General features: G+C 41.7%; 1 protein-coding gene across 8 annotated transcripts in view; it reads left to right on the forward strand.

Moving 5' to 3' along the window:
* LOC118390645 (rap guanine nucleotide exchange factor 6) overlaps positions 1-15,596 on the forward strand; it is a 185,173-nt gene that overhangs the window by 43,786 nt on the left and 125,791 nt on the right. For 6 of the 8 annotated variants that reach the window (XM_052529567.1, XM_052529568.1, XM_052529572.1 and 3 more), the window contains exon 5: positions 2,595-2,664. In XM_052529567.1, the coding sequence (XP_052385527.1) occupies positions 2,595-2,664 (70 nt within the window). Of the gene's footprint in view, positions 1-761; positions 1,098-2,594; positions 2,665-15,596 lie in introns of those variants that run through there. The other 2 variants (XM_052529573.1, XM_052529574.1) reach the window with 2 other exon arrangements.

The raw sequence follows: 15,596 nt of genomic DNA on the forward strand, positions 1-15,596 counted from the left end.
ATTAACACACACCCACACACACCTCCCCGGAGCCACACACAGACCAGAGTAGAGGGGACACACTCCCTCCCTTAGAAAGGACCAACTCAAGCCCATAATGACTCTCCTCCTCTTTCCCCTGGATCTCTAAACAGACCCCTCTTTCCTCTGGATCTCTAAACAGACCCCCCCTCTTTCCCCTGGATCTCTAAACAGACCCCCCCTCTTTCCCCTGGAACTCTAAACAGACCCCCCCCTCTTTCCCCTGGAACTCTAAACAGACCCCCCCTCTTTCCCCTGGATCTCTAAACAGACCCCTCTTTCCCCTGGACCCCCTCTTTCCCCTGGATCTCTAAACAGACCCCCCCTCTTTCCCCTGGATCTCTAAACAGACCCCCCCTCTTTCCCCTGGATCTCTAAACAGACCCCCCCTCTTTCCCCTTGATCTCTAAACAGACCCCTCTTTCCCCTTGATCTCTAAACAGACCGGACTTGGATTTAAAATAGCAGAAGTTTTGGATTAAGACCTGTGCTATTCTATCCCCCCCCCATTTTATATGTGTGTGTGTGTGTGTGTGTGTGTGTGTGTGTGTGTGTGTGTGTGTGTGTGTGTGTGTGTGTGTGTGTGTGTGTGTGTGTGTGTGTGTGTGCCATTGGGAAAAACTCTGTTAAGGACTGATGCTCCCTGGGAAAAACTCTGTTAAGAACTGAATGTTTTGGAATTCCCTGTGGGACGCACACATCAGCAAGATGCCATCAGGCCTGTGTGATTTGACATGAAAGCATACTATTCATGTTTATTTTAAAGCTGACAGAGATATGTACAGAGTAAGAAAGGCACATTTCCCCAGACTGAGACATGGCTTAACTGAGGAATAGCCCACGGGAAGTGTTTCTTTCTACTTGCAGTTTCACTTCTAAAACTGATTCATCTTAACTTACCCCATTACAGGAGAACACAGCCTTGTATAACACAACATTAAGTGATCCTGTAGCTGACAGAAATGTTGTTTTCTGAAGTCTTGTGAAGTTCTCATGTCTTCCAATGTTTTGAATATGGTGAAACCGCAGCCCTTCTCTCGTCCAGTGATTGTTGTTGATTGTCCGGCATGTTCAAGGTAAGCTAACACCGGGGAAGTTCCTTTAAATAATAAAGTAACATTTCAGTTTAAAAAAATATATTTTCTACTACATTAGAATATCATTGGTATTCCTCCTCAATAATGTAGACCAGGGTTAGGCAAACCTCATGTTTTTGATGTAAGGGAAGACCAGGTGTTTTGAATTTAGGTAATCAATAAACTGCTCAGTTGGTCAGGTGTGGTGCCTCGTTAGAACAACGTCCTGTGGCACTCGGGGTACAGGGTCTACCCCTGACATAGACTAAAGGGGCTGTAGGAATTTAATTGACTGGCTTGTTTAATAGTATGAAATGAAAACACTACATGGAGGATAGCCAACTTCTCTTGACTACCCTCCTCTCCAACCACCCCCCACTCATCCCAGATACTGTACATGCCAAAGCAGATTAAATCAAATCAACTTTTTTTTTAGGCTATACCTTGTTGGGTCATGTTACCTCATTAGCTTGATATAGCTAACAACCTTGGGAGTGTTGAGCATGATGCAACGTTTTGGAACGTTCAGATAGAAATATGCTATGTAGAACAAACATGCCTGACGTGTTTAAGGAATAACGTTGGCGCTAATTCATAGAATTTCTATCTGCAACGATGGAGAATGTTTTTCCAACTGAACGTACCTCTGGTAACATTACCAGTAACCTATATGCAAACATTTTGGCGGCACAGAGAGAAAGGAAAAGGGATAGCAAGCAATTTGACTACATCATTCTTGCCACTATGCTTTATCTGACTGGTTAAATACATTTATTTAGAGTTAATGTGGACCCAGTGACTTAGACTTCAGTAGTTGGACCAGGACTCGAGCACAGGGGACTCGATTTGGACTTGAGGTTTAGTGACTCACTGGGCGAAACAGCCATTAGCCCACATTCTAATTGTGGACATTTAATGTGGTTGCGGCGTCTGTGGAACGTTAATAGCAATGACTCGACTGAGTGATGGAGGTGCAACACATAATACTTTGTGCCACCATCTCTCTGTCCCTCTCTGTGTTTCTCCCAGCCTTTCTTTTTCTGTCTCTCTCTCGGCTTGTGTGTGTCTTTGTTTTGTATGTAATGTGCAATATTTCTGTAGGCTGAATTAGGAATTTACATGGCCATATAATATTTCTGCTGTTGGAAACAAATGGGATGCGGTGCAGAAGAATATGTTGATAGGACAAGGCTATGTATGTTTGTGCACATGGAAGTCAGTGCTTTATGTTTATGTTAATGAGGAAAGATAAATGCAATGTGACAAATGAAAGGGCATTTAGTTGACTAAAATGTCCAACAGTTTTTGTCATTTTGATGATAACTAAACTAAATCATTATTCAAATGCCAAAAATGTGACTAAGACTTAATGATATTTTAGTCATAATGACTAAGACTAGACTGTGTGTGGTCCCACCCTGGCCATATAAAGATGCCTTGGCCTTCCACTTGATTTAACACCCTGTGTCCTCTGTGCTGTGTGTTCTCTCTCCACAGCTTTGGCAAGCAGCTGGGGGGCAGACGAGGCTGTGAATGCATCACTTTAGAGCCCTCAGAAATGATTGTGGTGAGTAGAGCCACTGCTTCTCTTTCTCTGTCTCCATATCTACTGACTCTTGTACAGAAAAACACAGACTGGGACAAAGACACTGGATTGTGGCAGTAGGTGCAAAATGCCACAGAGCCTACATAATTATTGTCTTAAAGCTTTCCTCTCCATGGGTTCTTCAGTTTCATCTGAACTAGGCCTATAGTCTTAAGAAGACAATACTACAATAATACAGCTCGATGCGATGCCTACAAAGGCTGTATCACCCAATCAGTAAATAGGCCTACATTGAGGCTTGTCTGTGTGCGAGGCATCTCGGTCATAGTTGTAGCACACCACATTCAGACTGAGACGGAGTCCATCACCACCATCTCCCTGAGCAGGCCTAGCCAGCAAGCACCAAGCAGGCTGCTCCATCTGAAGCAGGCTGGGAGCAGGAAACAGGCTTCTCTATTAGATTTGGCTTGGGTTGTTCTGCTGGCCTGGGTCCTCTATCCATCCGCTGGTTGGCATCCACTGGAGGAGGACAGAGGGGAGGGTGAATGTGGAATGAAATTCTTCACTGTGTGCAGATGGACAGGCTGATTAGCTGTGCCTGGGAAGACATTGGAGGGGGGGGGGTGGTAGGCTGGGGAAATGAAATTGCGTAAGCTACTTGTTGTTCATATCCGCCCATTTCTTCACCCTTTCGGCCCTGATTGTCCGTAATGCTGCTTATAACCACAGCCAGTGTTGTGGTTACTGATGGCTCAGTCAGTCCATATAGGCAGCAGAGAGGGCGGTGAAATGAGACTGGATTGTTTTGATGACCATGTAATTGATATTGCATCATAACAATGTCATTGGAGAATAATCACTTGATCGTGCTCTAGCGACTCCTTGTGTCGGGCCAGGTGTCTGCAAGCTGACTCCGGTCGTCAGTTGAATGGTGTTCCCGCCGACATATTGGTGTGGCTGGCTTCCGTTTTAAGCGATCAGTGTGTTAAGAAGCAGCGCAGCTTGGCGGGTCATGTTTCACACCTTTGCCTCTCCCGAGCCCGTTGCTGCGGATGAGACAAGATGATAACTACAACTTTTGGATTACCCAAATTCAGTAACGTAATCTGATTACATTCTATTACTTTTAGATTGCTTTCCCCTCAAGAGGCATTAAAATAAGACCTACATGTACGTTGCCAATTGAACAACCTCTATTGCAGGATAAATCAATGTTAAAGTTTACATAGCTGGTCATATGTGGATGTTACATTGTACTTTATGGGTTGGTTATGTAGGCTTCTTCCATCGCTTTCTACTTCATATAATAATACAACTAAATTATATCTTTACATTAAAAACCAAACTCTATCAGAATTCCAGTCATTCCAATACATGTTATTCCCCTTGATCTTCAAGAATAGGACTTGGAAATATGGAAGTATAGATTAGCCAAATTGTTTTACCTGAGCATGACCCCAAAACTAAGGATTTATTAGCCAGCCCTACTGTCTATGAATATTGTTGTCATGCTGGACTGATTTGAGTTGAAAAATAAACGCTGCACTCATGGAATGGCATGTTTTGAGCACTACTGAAAGTGCTATTTACTTGTGAAAAATGAATGCCTTATGCTGCATTTTCTATAGGCCTAATGTTTCCCTTTTTGTTGGTGACACTTTGATATCATGATAATCCACAGATGAAACAATAACAAAACTGTTGCCCCGCCTCTGTTTTGGTAAAAAGATGGGCCTGGAGAAATGTAACCACTCTCAGGATAATAGACAGCTATGGATGCAAGGACTGAACATCCATGATATCAAAATGATTGTTTTAGCCCTGTTATGAGGCAATACAGTGTTTACATCTACAATGTTTACAAACATTGAAAAAAAACAAGCTTATATGTTGGGTTCTCATGGAGTGTGACAGTTGAACTAAGCTCATGAGGCATTTATAAGTTATATTCTTCGTGTGTGTGTGTGTGTGTGTGTGTGTGTGTGTGTGTGTGTGTGTGTGTGTGTGTGTGTGTGTGTGTGTGTGTGTATATATTTCACAGTGGGTGCAAGACCTGGAGAGGCCTACAAGCCACAGTGTCTCGTACCCATTGTGAAATTTGGTGGAGGATCGGTGATGATCTGGGGGTGCTTCAGCAAGGCTGGAATCGGGCAGATTTGTCTGACGCATGAATCAAGCCACGTACAAGGTTGTCCTGGAAGAAAACTTGCTTCCTTCTGCTCTGACAATGTTCCCCAACTCTGAGGATTGGTTTTTCCAGCAGGACAATGCTCCATGCCACACAGCCAGGTCAATCAAGGTGTGGATGGAGGACCACCAGATCAAGACCCTATCATGGCCAGCCCAATTTCCAGACCTGAACCCCTTTGAAAACCTCTGGAATGTGGTCAAGAGGAAAATGGATGGTCACAAGCAATCAAACAAAGCCAAGCCGCTTTAATTTTGGCGCCAGGAGTGACATAAAGTCCATGTGAAAGACTGTTGGAGAACATGCCAAGATGCAAGAAACCTGTGATTGAAAATCAGGGTTATTCCACCAAATATTGATTCCTGAACTCTTCCTAAGTTAAAACCTTAGTATTTATAAATGAATATGAACCTATTTTCTTTGCATTGTTCGAGGTCTGACAACACTGCATATTTTTTGTTATTTTGACCAGTTGTCATTTATTGCAAATAAATGCTCTAAATGACCATTTTTTTATTTGGGAGAAATGTTGTCAGTAGTTTATAGAATATAGCAAAAATTTTAATTTTACCCAAACACATACCTATAAATAGTGAAAAAATGTATAATTTTGCAGTGGTATCTTAATTTTTTTCCAGAGCGTTGCAAAATAAATGTAGAAATCTACATTCTTCAATTATTGCACCCACACTGTTTGCGTGCGCCAACGAGCATCTGCGTTGCCAAGGGCTAAAATAGAAGTCAATTCTATTTGTGACGCAGATCGCGATGCAAGTCCTGCCTCTCCCATCTCCTCATTGGTTTATAGAAGCAGGTACCCACGTGCCATCTCCTCATTGGTTATACCCACGAGGGTGACTAAAAGACGAACAAGGTCAGTGGTGGTAATGCACCTAATTTATGAAAGTTGCCAATACCAATATAAAGTCAAGAGAAGAAATAGCCTAGAAGGAGGAGAGATGAATAGAAACGATTCGGTTGACCGTTTTATGTGTGGATTAATTGTCAGAGGAGAGAACCTTGTGCATTTCAGGTAAAATAACAACTCAATGTTTATATCCCAGGACAAATTAGCTAGCAACAGCAAGCGAACTAAATAGGACAAATTAGCTACCAAGTGCAAGTGTTAATTCTTCCACAAATTCAGAAAACCAAAGAAAAAACGAAAGCAGTGGGAGTATTCATAGCCAAAGATTTTCAGCCCTATTCAGTGGTTACTGACTCGGGATTTCGTCACATGATAAAGTTTTCAGAGTGTTACATTGTCCCCTCCAGCACACATTTCAGCAGCAAAGTAATTACTAAACTCTGATACATCACGGAGAGAAATTGAAAATGAATTGATACAGATACCCTATCTTAGCTTTCTCCACTGATAGTTGGACCTCCAGAGCAACTCGAAGCTACCTCTGTGATGGTTCACTATGTACTGGTTTGGGAGATGAAGAGCTACGTGTTGCAAACTCGTCCCCTGAATGAGTCATACAAGTGCACACTTTTCTTAAATATAAAGATACCGAAACAGTGCTGTTACGATGGCCCACAAACCGTGATGCATACCGAACCGTGGGCCCACTGTACCGTTGTGTCCCTAATAAATATGTATGTATGGGGGGGGCATTTTCACTTTGGGATGAAAAGCGTGCCCAGGGTAAACTGCCTGCTACTCAGTCCCAGATGCTAATATATGCATAGAGAACACTCTGAAGTTTCTAAAACTGTTTGAATGATGTCTGTGAGTATAACAGAACTCATATGGCAGGCAAAAACCTGAGAAAGAAATCCAAACAGGAAGTGGGAAATCTGAGGTTTGTAGTTTTTCAACTCAGCCCCTATTGAATACACAGTGGGATATTGGTTATGTTGCACTTCCTAAGGCGTCCACTAGATGTCAACCGTCTTTAGAACATTGGTTGATGCTTCTACTATGAAGGGGTGCTGTATGAGAGGGGAATGAGTCAATCACTGCATGTTTTGGAACTTCTGAACATAACACGCCAATGTAAAATTAGATTTTTGGATATGAATATTAGACTGATTTTTCAATGCCGATTATTGGAGGACCAAAAAAGCCGATACCGATTAGTCAGCAGATTTTTATTTATTTAATTTATTAAAAAAACAAACATTTTGTAATAATGACAATTACAACAATACTGAATGAACACTGAGTTTAACTTAATATAATGCATCATTAAAAATCTATTTAGCCTCAAATAAATGATGAAACAAGTTCAATTTGGTTTAAATAATGCAAAAACAAAGTGTTGGAGAAGAAAGTAAAAGTGCATTATGTGCCATGTAAAAAAGCTAACGTTTAAGTTCCTTGTTCAGAACATGAGAACATATGAAAGTTTATGGTTCCTTTTAACATGAGACTTCAATATTCCAAGGTAAGATGTTTTGGGTTGTAGTTAATATAGTATTTATAGGACTATTTTTCTCTACCATTTGTATTTCATATACCTTTGACTATTGGATGTTCTTATAGGCACTTTAGTATTGCCAGTGTAACAGTATAGCTTCAGTCCCCCTCCTCGCACCTACCTGGGCTCGAACCAGGAACACATCAACAACAGCCACACTCGAAGCATCGTTACCCATCGCACCACAAAAGCCGCGGGCCTTGCAGCACAAGGGGAATAACTACTCCAAATCTAAAAGCGAGTGACGTTTGAAATCGTATTGGCGCACACCCAGCTAACTAGCTAGCCATTTCACATTGGTTACACTAATATATAATAATAATAATAATATATGCCATTTAGCAGACGCTTTTATCCAAAGCGACTTACAGTCATGTGTGCATACATTCTACGTATGGGTGGTCCCGGGAATCGAACCCACTATCCTGGCGTTACAAGCGCCATGCTCTACCAACTGTGCTACAGAAGGACCACACCAGCCATTAGTCTGATAGGCTTGAAGTCATAAACAGCGCTGTGCTTGCGAAGAGCTGCTGGCAAAACGCACGAAGGTGCTGTTTGAATGTATGATTACGGGCCTGCTGCTGCTCAGTCAGACTGCTCTATCAAATCAGACTTAATTATAACATAATAACACACAGAAATACGAGCCTTTGGTCATTAATATGATCAAATCAGACTTAATTATAACATAATACACAGAAATACGAGCCTTTGGTCATTAATATGATCGAATCCGGAAATTATCATTTTGAAAACAAAACCTTTATTTCAGCGAAATACGGAACCGTTCAGTATTTTATCTAACGGGTGGCATCCCTAAGTCAAAATATTCTTGTTACATTGCACATCCTGTGAAAGGAGTAGTACACAGCGTTGTACGAGATCTTCAGTTTCTTGGCAATTTTTCGCATGGAATAGCCTTCATTTCTCAGAACAAGAAAAGACTGACGAGTTTCGGAAGAAAGGTCTTCGTTTCTGGCCGTTTTGAGCCTGGAATATTAGATATTAGCCATTTTGATATTAGATATTAGCCATTAGTCTCAAGAAGGCCAGTTTTATTTCTTCTTTAATCAGTACATCAGTTTTTTCTGCTGTGCTAGCATAATTGCAAAAGGGTTTTCTAATGATCAATTAGCCTTTTAAAATGATAAACTTGGATTAGGTAACACAACGCGCGCCATTGGAACACAGGAGTGATGGTTGCTGATAATGGCCCTCTGTAATCCTATGTAGATATTCTATTAAAAAAATCAGCCGTTTCCAGCTACAAAAGTCATTTTAAACATTAACAATGTCTACACTGTATTTCGGATCAATTTGATGTTATTTTAATTCATCAAATGCCCAGAATTGAAAAAAATCTTCCCAGTCATTTTTCGGAAACCCTGACAAGCACACACACACACACACACACACACACACACACACACCACGGTTTCCGCTCCTCATTCATGCTGCTGCAGCACTCAGTCAAATCACTTACATTCCAACCAATTAGCTAATTGAGTCCTGGGGAATTATCACAAACTAACTGCAGGGGTTTGTTCAGCCAGGCCAGGGGTTTGAGATGGCTTCCATTTCACCCACCCTGTGTCTCTGTCCCTGTATGTTTGTCTCAGCCTGCTTGTCTGGGAGCACAGAGCCATAGACAGACCATTGTAGTTCACACACGGAGACCAGTCCATACAGGAGTTAACTAGTCAATGGTCCAAGCAGGAAATATCTCCATTTGGGCAGACTCTTCATAGACAGCAATCTGTTCATAGTGAAGACTTTCTATTTAGTAGTGTGTATGGAGTGACTCCTTGCAGTGTGTAATTGTACACTGAAATGCCCCCTTAAAATGTTTAGTCAGTCTTCTGTTGTCACCTCTTTTCCTCTGTGGCCCTCCTCACCTCTTTTCCTCTGTGGCCCTCCTCACCTCTTTTCCTCTGTGGCCCTCCTCACCTCTTTTCCTCTGTGGCCCTCCTCACCTCTTTTCCTCTGTGGCCCTCCACACCTCTTTTCCTCTGTGGCCCTCCTCACCTCTTTTCCTCTGTGGCCCTCCTCACCTCTTTTCCTCTGTGGCTCTCATGTAATGTCTCAGTACACCCTGATGGATGACTTGAGCTCACAGAGATGACAGCCCTGCTGCCTGAACTAGAGAATGACCATTATGACATTTTTAGGGCTGATACTGATTTTTGGGGGTCAAGGAGGTCGATGGCTGATATTTTAGGCCGATATTCAATATCATAAAATTTGAACATTTTGATGACATTTCCCAGAGATAGCCATGTATGCATTTAATAGCCTCTTAAATGTAATGGAGAAATTTAGATTTCCGCCTAAATAGACATAATCAAAAGTAACTGCTATTCATGTGTTATTACATGATTCTGACATGCCAAAACTTGGTATATTTGGAGAGAAGACATCTTGGAGATTGAGGAAATAATCAGTAGATAGGAAATACATAGTTCAGAGCACACACACAAGTTAATTATTGAAGAATAGAGCTGGAAACGCATCAGATGGCTTCCACAACATGTGAATAATATTTTTTTAAATGGGATTGATAGACCTAACAACTAGAAATGGGCAGATGTTTTAGTAAGTGGTGTCAGGTGTTGTCACGGGACGTTTCCAAGTGTCCCTAAACCGCTCCAACGTGGCATGTGTCTATAAATTAGATCATTCCAGTGCTATTACATATTTGCAATCCCTAAATGCTATGTGTTCAGTATAAAAACACAATTTCTTCCATATCAACCTCACTCTAACATTGTGGTGGTGTTATGGGGTATCCAGGGTACATTCAAGTATCTTTTCAACCTCTCCAAAGTGTCCAAATGTGGTAATTGCACTGTTTTTGCACACTGGCTGTGCCTAAAAGTTATTGTTCACTATAAAAACTAAATTTCTACAACAACAACCTCTCTGAAACATGGTTCTGTTGTCAGGGGACATACAGGGGATGTGGATGCCACCAGTGCGTAAGCAGGCAACATCATATTTTTGATGTGCGAAGATAGTCACTCAGTGGACATTCAATGTTGCCATTAAGTAATGCAACGTATTCCGTGTTTATTTTGTTTATGCTTCACAACGCTAACCGGAATGTAGGTAGCAGCCATCTTGAAATAAGGTCATTGGCTTGGCCTGCCCTTATGAATTCTTATGCCCATATACAGTAGCAGTCAAAAGTTCAAAATGGGCAGGTTATGAGTTGATTGTACTGCTTGGATAGAGTGAGGCTGCGACTCCGTTCCCTTTCACATCTCTCTCCATCGCTCATATCACTTGCTGCTGTTTACCTCTACTATGTTAATTCGCTCAATGGAGATATTTGCTACCTAGCCATACATGTGCATAATATCTAACAAGGAGTGTGGGTAGGAAAAAGTATGAAGTGTGGATGCACTTTCTGTCTGACTCAAACTACGGGTGGCCAGATTTGAGAAGTGAGAACGCACTGATCTACAGCTTTCCTGGTACATAAACATACAGGAAGATTCTTAGGTAGCTAAACCTATTGCCAACCTTTTATTTGGGCACTACCATCTTTCCCTATGATGACAATCCTCTATAGTGCATTGGGAAAGTATTCAGACCCCTTGACTTTTTCCACATTTTGTTACGTTACAGCCTTATTCTAAAATTCAATCTACACACAAATACCTTATTTGACAAAGCAAAAACAGATTTCTTTTTACATTTTAGCTAATTTGTTAAAAATAAATGTTTTCACTTTGTCATTATGGGGTATTTTGTGTAGATTGAGGGGGGGGGGGTATTTCCTCCATTTTAGAATGAGGCTGTAACATAACTGTGGAAAAAAGGAAGGGATCTGAATACTTTTCGAATTCACTGAAATTCAACTGTTAATTATGAATTCAGACGGTCAGCACATCAGTAAATAGTTACCGTTACAATGCAAGTCAGATGGCTCGTTGCTGAAAATGTTGCATGTTCAAAATGATTATCAGCTAACGTTAGCTAGCTACGTTGGCAATTAGCTCCCATCTGATACCTTAGCACCATGTTTATCTAGCTAGCATAGTAGCTAACACCACAGATGAAAAAGTTTATCGTTATCTTATCTTCACATGGCTATCTGCATGTCCGGGCACATCGACACGAGCATTTTTATTGAATTAAACTAATATATGCAACAGGAATTCAATTTTTGTCACTGTCAATTCATCTGTTTCTCAATACTGCATCTTTCTTTCTGTTGGCAAATGAGCTAGCTTGCTGCTGCTGATTTTCTCAGACATTCCTGGTGAGTGGCGACTGGCATAGCAGCAGTTTTGCTATGTCGATGTACTATTGACATAGCCAATAGACTAGAAAACGCTAATATCGCCCTGTCACGTAGAGTAGGCCAGAAGGCTTAACTTAACCTCTATCAAATACACAGATGGCGGAGCCGCAAAAGTACTTCCGTGCAGGGGTGTTCATTTACATAGTGAATCCGGGAGAAAAACAACAGTACTGCCATCCAAAGTATACATTATGGGGACAGCTTGAAAACAATGCTGCCCCATCAACAGCTCAATCCAAAATGGTGCCCCCCTTGAACTGAAAGAGAGGCTCCTTTTTGTTGGGGAAGCCCCTCCCATCAGAACATACCCAGCACTAATTAATTAAGCAATTACCTTCAAAGCCTACATATTTCACTCAGCTAAACATACTGAATTATATACATTGCAACACGTTTCTCATGATACAATATACCAATATAACACATTTACAAAATCCCATCCCTACTGACATGGAGTCTTCCAATATGCCTATTCACATGAATGAACCATTCTGGACAGGCACCTCAAAGCCAGCCCGATTACCGTAACTCTGGTCCTTAATCCCATCATACCCTGAAGCTACAGAGATGGAGAGGAACAGAACCAAACAACGCACTCATCCATAACATTGAGTACAATAAACGTTGCTTAAATTAAACATGAACGACTGTCTGTATATTCTTTATACCATAAACTGTTACTGACTGGAGGTAAGAATAAAATGTGAAATGTATGTACTAAGAGAAGTTAATTTCTGTGTCGATCCACATTGTTAACGTAGCTGATAACGGAACAGGGAGGCAACCTGAGTGTGTCTGTAGTGTACCAAACACTGCCCGCGGCCAGTGACAGACTTCTCCGTCACACGCCCGGAGACTGACTTGAGTTTATATCACAGACTACCCTCCCCTCTTTCATCCTCCTCCTCAGTCCCACTACTCCTGGCTCTGGGTTTTACCCGCCCACTCCTATATGAAATATAAAAGTAATCTAAGTACATGGTTGAGCGAACCAAAACAGTTGTCAATAGTGTTCTGCTGGCATTCGACAGAGCCCACTCATGATGCTTAAAATACAGTGGAAAAAGTTGGTTTGCCTTGGCAGGGACTCCGAGAGACACGTTGAGGGAGATCGCAGCAATGTTCAGACGATTGCAGATGTTTTTTGTTAACTTCATTTCTTATTCGTCTCCTGCTTGTTTTTACTCTGGCTGGGCCGGTGGTGGCATTCCGCCTTCACTGTGTCAGTGACAGCATTTGATGGGTTTACAAACTAGGGTTGTGAACGTTTAAACAAAATTGGGATCCTTAACATTAAGAAAATCACTTGGAGAATTTTTTTTTTCCTTCACAAAATTATAATCTCAGTGCAGTTATCACAACTACCACTAACAGGCCCCGATCATCAACATGAAGGAAAAATGAAAATTAAGCAAATACCTAACGCAACAATGCTGTAACGTTAGTAGAGAAAAAGGCAGTCTTTTAGCTACTTTATTTTTGTAGGATTTATTTCACCATTATTTAACCAGGTAGGCCAGTTGAGAACAAGTGGTTATCCCAGTTACACATGGGATAAACAAACGTACAGTCAACACAATATAAAAGTCTATATACAGTGTGTGCAAATGTAGTAAGATTAGGGAGGTAAGACAATAAATAGGCCATAGTGGTGAAATATCTGCAATTTAGCAATTAAACAAGAGTGATAGATATGAAGAAGATGAATGTGTGATACTGGGGTGCAAAGGAGCAAAAAATAAATGACAATATGGGGATGAGGTAGTTGGGTGGGCTATTTACAGATGGTCGGAAAGCTGCTCTGACAGCTGATGCTTTAAGTTAGTGAGGTAGATATGTCTCCAGCTTCAGTGATTTTTGCAATTCGTTCCAGTCATTGGCAGCAGAGAACTGGAAGGAAAGGTGGCAAAAGGAGGAGTTGGCTTTGGGGATGACCAGTGAAATATACCTGCTGCAGCGCGTGCTACGGGTGGGTGGTGCGATGGTGACCAGTGAGCTGAGACAAGGTGGGGCTTTACCTAGCAAGGACTTATAGATGACCTGTTGTCAGTGGGTTTGGCGACGAATATGAAGTGAGGGCCAGCCAACGAGAGCATACAGGTCGCACTGGTGGGTAGTATATGGGACTTTGGTGACAAAACGGATGGCGCTGTGATACACTGCATCCAATATGCTGAGTAGAGTGTTGGAGGCTATTTGGTAAATGACATCGCCGAAGTCGAGGATCAGTAGGATAGTCAGTTTTACGAGGGTATGTTTGGCAGCATGAGTGAAGGATGCTTTGTATTCGAAATAGGAAGCGAGTTAATGTGAGTCTGGAAGGAGAGTTTACAGTCTAACCAGACACCTAGGTATTTGTAGTTGTCCACATATTCTAAGTCAAAAGCCTCCAGAGTAGTGATGCTAGGCGGTCGGGCCGGTGCGGGCAGCGAGCGGTTGAAGAGCATGCATTTAGTTTTACTTGCATTTAAGAGCAGTTGGAGGCCTCTGAAGGAGAGTTGTATGGCATTGAAGCTTGTCTGGAGTAGAGGGATCGACCAATTATGATTTTTCAACACCGATACCGATTATTGGAGGACCAAAAACCGCCTATACCGATTAATCGGCCAATTTAAAAAATAAAACGTTTTTTTTTAAATATATATTTGTAATAATGACAATTTAGGGGAGCGTTTTAGGGAGTGTTTGACAGTGATGAGGGGTGGTCGTCTGAACGCGGACCCATTACGGATGCAGGCAATGAGGCAGTGATCGCTGACAGCAGAGATGTATTTAGAGGGCAGGTTGGTCATAATGATATCTATGAGGGTGACCGTGTTTATATATATATATATATGCCATTTAGCAGACGCTTTTATCCAAAGCGACTTACAGTCATGTGGCATATATATATATATATATATATATATATATATGTGTGCATACATTCTACGTATGGGTGGTCCCGGGGATCGAACCCACTACCCTGGCGTTACAAGTGCCATGCTCTACCAACTGAGCTACAGAAGGACCACAATGGATTTTTGGTTGTACCTGGTAGGTTCCATGATCATTTGTGTGAGTTTGAGGGCATCTATTTTAGATTGTAGCATATCCCTTCGCGAATATGGGTGGAACTGGGGGCTATAGGGCCTGGGTTAACCTCTACATCACCAGAGGAACAGAGGAGGTGTAGGATAAGGGTACAGCAAAAGACTATAAGAACTGGTCGTCTAATGCGTTGGGAAAATAATTAAAGGCGCAGATTTCTGGGCGTGGTAGAATAGATTCGAGACATAATGTACTGACAATGGTATGGTAGGATGTGAGTACAGTGGAGGTAAACCTCGGTGTTTATTACCTGGAGCTGTAACGCCTGAGGGAGAATGAGAGGCTTGAAGCAGAGTAACAAGGGAGGGGGAAAAGGATAGCAGCCAAATAGACTCGTGCTGGTGGACTCACTAGTTATTTCTAATTGAATCTGATTACATAGTACCTGACTTGATGTATCAAACCAAGAGACTCTAGTTAAGCTGGCTAGCTTGTGTTAGCTATTGTAATGGAGACTACATAACTTGAACTGTGCGCTTCCTCCCCTTCCAAATCCTCCAGTAAATAACAACAAACCCATTCAGGATAAGAGGAGGCCTGCCTGTTGGCTCTTGGTGTTATAGCCCGTCTTTCTAATTTAACTTTTATTTCTGTCCTTGTAATTCCATCTTCCGTTGAATAGCTGATGTCTCCTAATGACTTGCCACAGGGAAGCTCTATGACTGTAGCCTAGAGCCCGTTTGATGACTTGTGATTGCATGACAACAACAAGCCTCACGCACCACTCTCGAGAAAAGCAAGCACACTAGCAGCATAAATGATAAAACAATCACTCCGTGGGAAGTGCAATGTAGACATCTGCATTATGAATTCAGATGATTTTAATTTTACATTTGTATTGTTTTAACTGAAAACCCTCCCAAAAAATGGCTGTTTTGGACAAGGGGTAATAGTTTGTTTGCCATGTACTTATTACAAACACAGCACTTTACCTGGGCTG

This window comes from Oncorhynchus keta, chromosome 11 (genome assembly GCF_023373465.1).
Source record: "Oncorhynchus keta strain PuntledgeMale-10-30-2019 chromosome 11, Oket_V2, whole genome shotgun sequence".
Taxonomy (NCBI): Eukaryota; Metazoa; Chordata; class Actinopteri; order Salmoniformes; family Salmonidae; genus Oncorhynchus; species Oncorhynchus keta.